At 53.0% G+C, this 1,921-nt stretch overlaps 1 protein-coding gene across 1 annotated transcript in view; it reads right to left on the minus strand.

Annotated features, from left to right (window-relative positions):
* Nucleotides 1-291: 291 nt before the first annotated feature.
* Nucleotides 292-1,921, minus strand: part of LOC134015498 (protocadherin Fat 3-like) — a gene marked incomplete at its 3' end in the record, with an annotated part of 25,762 nt that continues 24,132 nt past the window's right edge. Inside the window, 2 exon segments of the mRNA XM_062455035.1 lie at nt 292-435; nt 438-608. Coding sequence (XP_062311019.1) covers nt 292-435; nt 438-608 — 315 coding nt within the window.

Below are 1,921 nucleotides of genomic sequence, written 5' to 3' on the forward strand. Positions count from 1 at the left end.
ACTGACCCAGACTAGCATCTCTACAGACCCAGACTAGCATCTCTACTGACCCAGACTAGCATCTCTACAGACCCAGACTAGCATCTCTACTGACCCAGACTAGCATCTCTACTGACCCAGACTAGCATCTCTACAGACCCAGACTAGCATCTCTACTGACCCAGACTAGCATCTCTACTGACCCAGACTAGCATCTCTACAGACCCAGACTAGCATCTCTACTGACCCAGACTAGCATCTCTACTGACCCAGACTCTGCCCACTTCCCCTCAGCACCCCCCCCCCCCTCACCAGTGCGTGTGTTGATGGTGAAGAAGTTCTGGGGGTTCCCGCTGGTGATCCGGTAGCTCATGGCACCTCCAGGGGGGGCTGTGTCGGGGTCCTGGGCCTGCACCTGTACCACGGGTGTGTCGCGGGGGGCGTTCTCCAGCACGGCGGCCGGTACACCGGCTCAGATGCTAGCGGAGTGTTGTCGTTCACGTCCTCCACCTGCACCCACACCTCCAGGGAGCAGGACTGGGGTACCACACCATGGTCACTCGCATACACCGTCAGCCAATAGGAGTCCTGCGTCTCGCGGTCCAGCGAGTCTGTGGTGTAGATCATCCCTGGGGGGGTTGGGGGGGAGGAGAGGAGATTAGTATGACCCTGGTAACTGAAGTGTGAGTACCATTCAGGGTGAGGTCTTAGCACAGCGGCCTCTTGGCCTTTGCGGCGTGTCTTCTCTCTCTCTATATTCCTGCCTTTCCTGTTACACTTTACTTACAACTGTCCAATTAAGCATGAAGAGGCCCAAAAATATATCTTAAAAATATATAATATACTATATATATATAGAATGACCATAGTCGCCTAGCAATAAGTGGCTGTGTGGAGCCTACTGAGATCTGAGGCTATGGTGACACTGCAGGAGAACAGCTGCAACCGGACTGGGTCTTTCCTCTGGGGGAGGGGGGGAGGGAGGAGGGGGGGGGAGAGGATGGGGGAGGGGGGAGTGTGTTATCCCAGTGTCAGCAGCATGTTCAAGGATGTGAGAGAGAGAGGGAGAGAGAGAGGGGGGGAGACAGAGAGAGACATAAGTGGAAGAGAGAGAGGGAGAGAGAGGTAGATGTAGAGAGAGATAGAGGCGGAGAGACAAAGAGAGAGAGGGAGGTAGAGGCAGAGAGAGACAGAGAGAGGGAGAGAGAGGAGAGGCAGAGAGGGAGAGAGGTAGAGGCAGAGAGAGAGAGAGAGGTAGAGGCAGAGAGAGAGAGAGAGAGAGAGAGAGAGAGAGAGAGAGAGAGAGAGAGAGAGAGAGAGAGAGAGAGAGAGAGAGAGAGAGAGAGGAGAGAGAGAGAGAGAGAGAGGGAGAAAGAGAGAGGTAGAGGTAGAGAGAGGAGCGTGTTCTCATGTCAGGGCCAGCAGTGGGTCTGGTACAATCATGTTAACAAACACTTACTGCTCCATTCTCCAAACCCGTCTCCTAAACCACTTTATATTCATATAAAAGCCCCTGTACTTGGTTTAGTACATTAGCGAGCTCTGTGAGGTCTGGGATGTGTATGTGTGTTGAACAATCTCCAAGGTGACAGGTGCAGGGACAGAGACATCAGTTTTCTCAAAGGAAACTCCCCAGACCAAACTAGGGCGAACTCTGCTCCCCCCAAAAAACACTCTGCTGAGGTGGAATGCGTGTGTGAATACGTTTATGTGTTTGTGGAATGAGTAAGTGTGACTGTGTGTGTGGAGTGAGTATGTGTGTGTGGGGAGTGAGTAAGTGTGTGGAGTGTGTGTGTGTGTGTGTGTGGGGAGCAAGTAAGTGTGTGGAGTGTGTGTGTGTGTGTGTGTGGAGAGTTGTGTGTGTGTGGGGAGCGAGTAAGTGTGGGGAGTGTGTGTGTGTGTGTGTGTGGAGTGTGTGTGTGTGTGGGGAGCGAGTAAGTGT

Source organism: Osmerus eperlanus, unplaced genomic scaffold (assembly GCF_963692335.1).
Source record: "Osmerus eperlanus unplaced genomic scaffold, fOsmEpe2.1 SCAFFOLD_128, whole genome shotgun sequence".
Classification (NCBI taxonomy): domain Eukaryota; kingdom Metazoa; phylum Chordata; class Actinopteri; order Osmeriformes; family Osmeridae; genus Osmerus; species Osmerus eperlanus.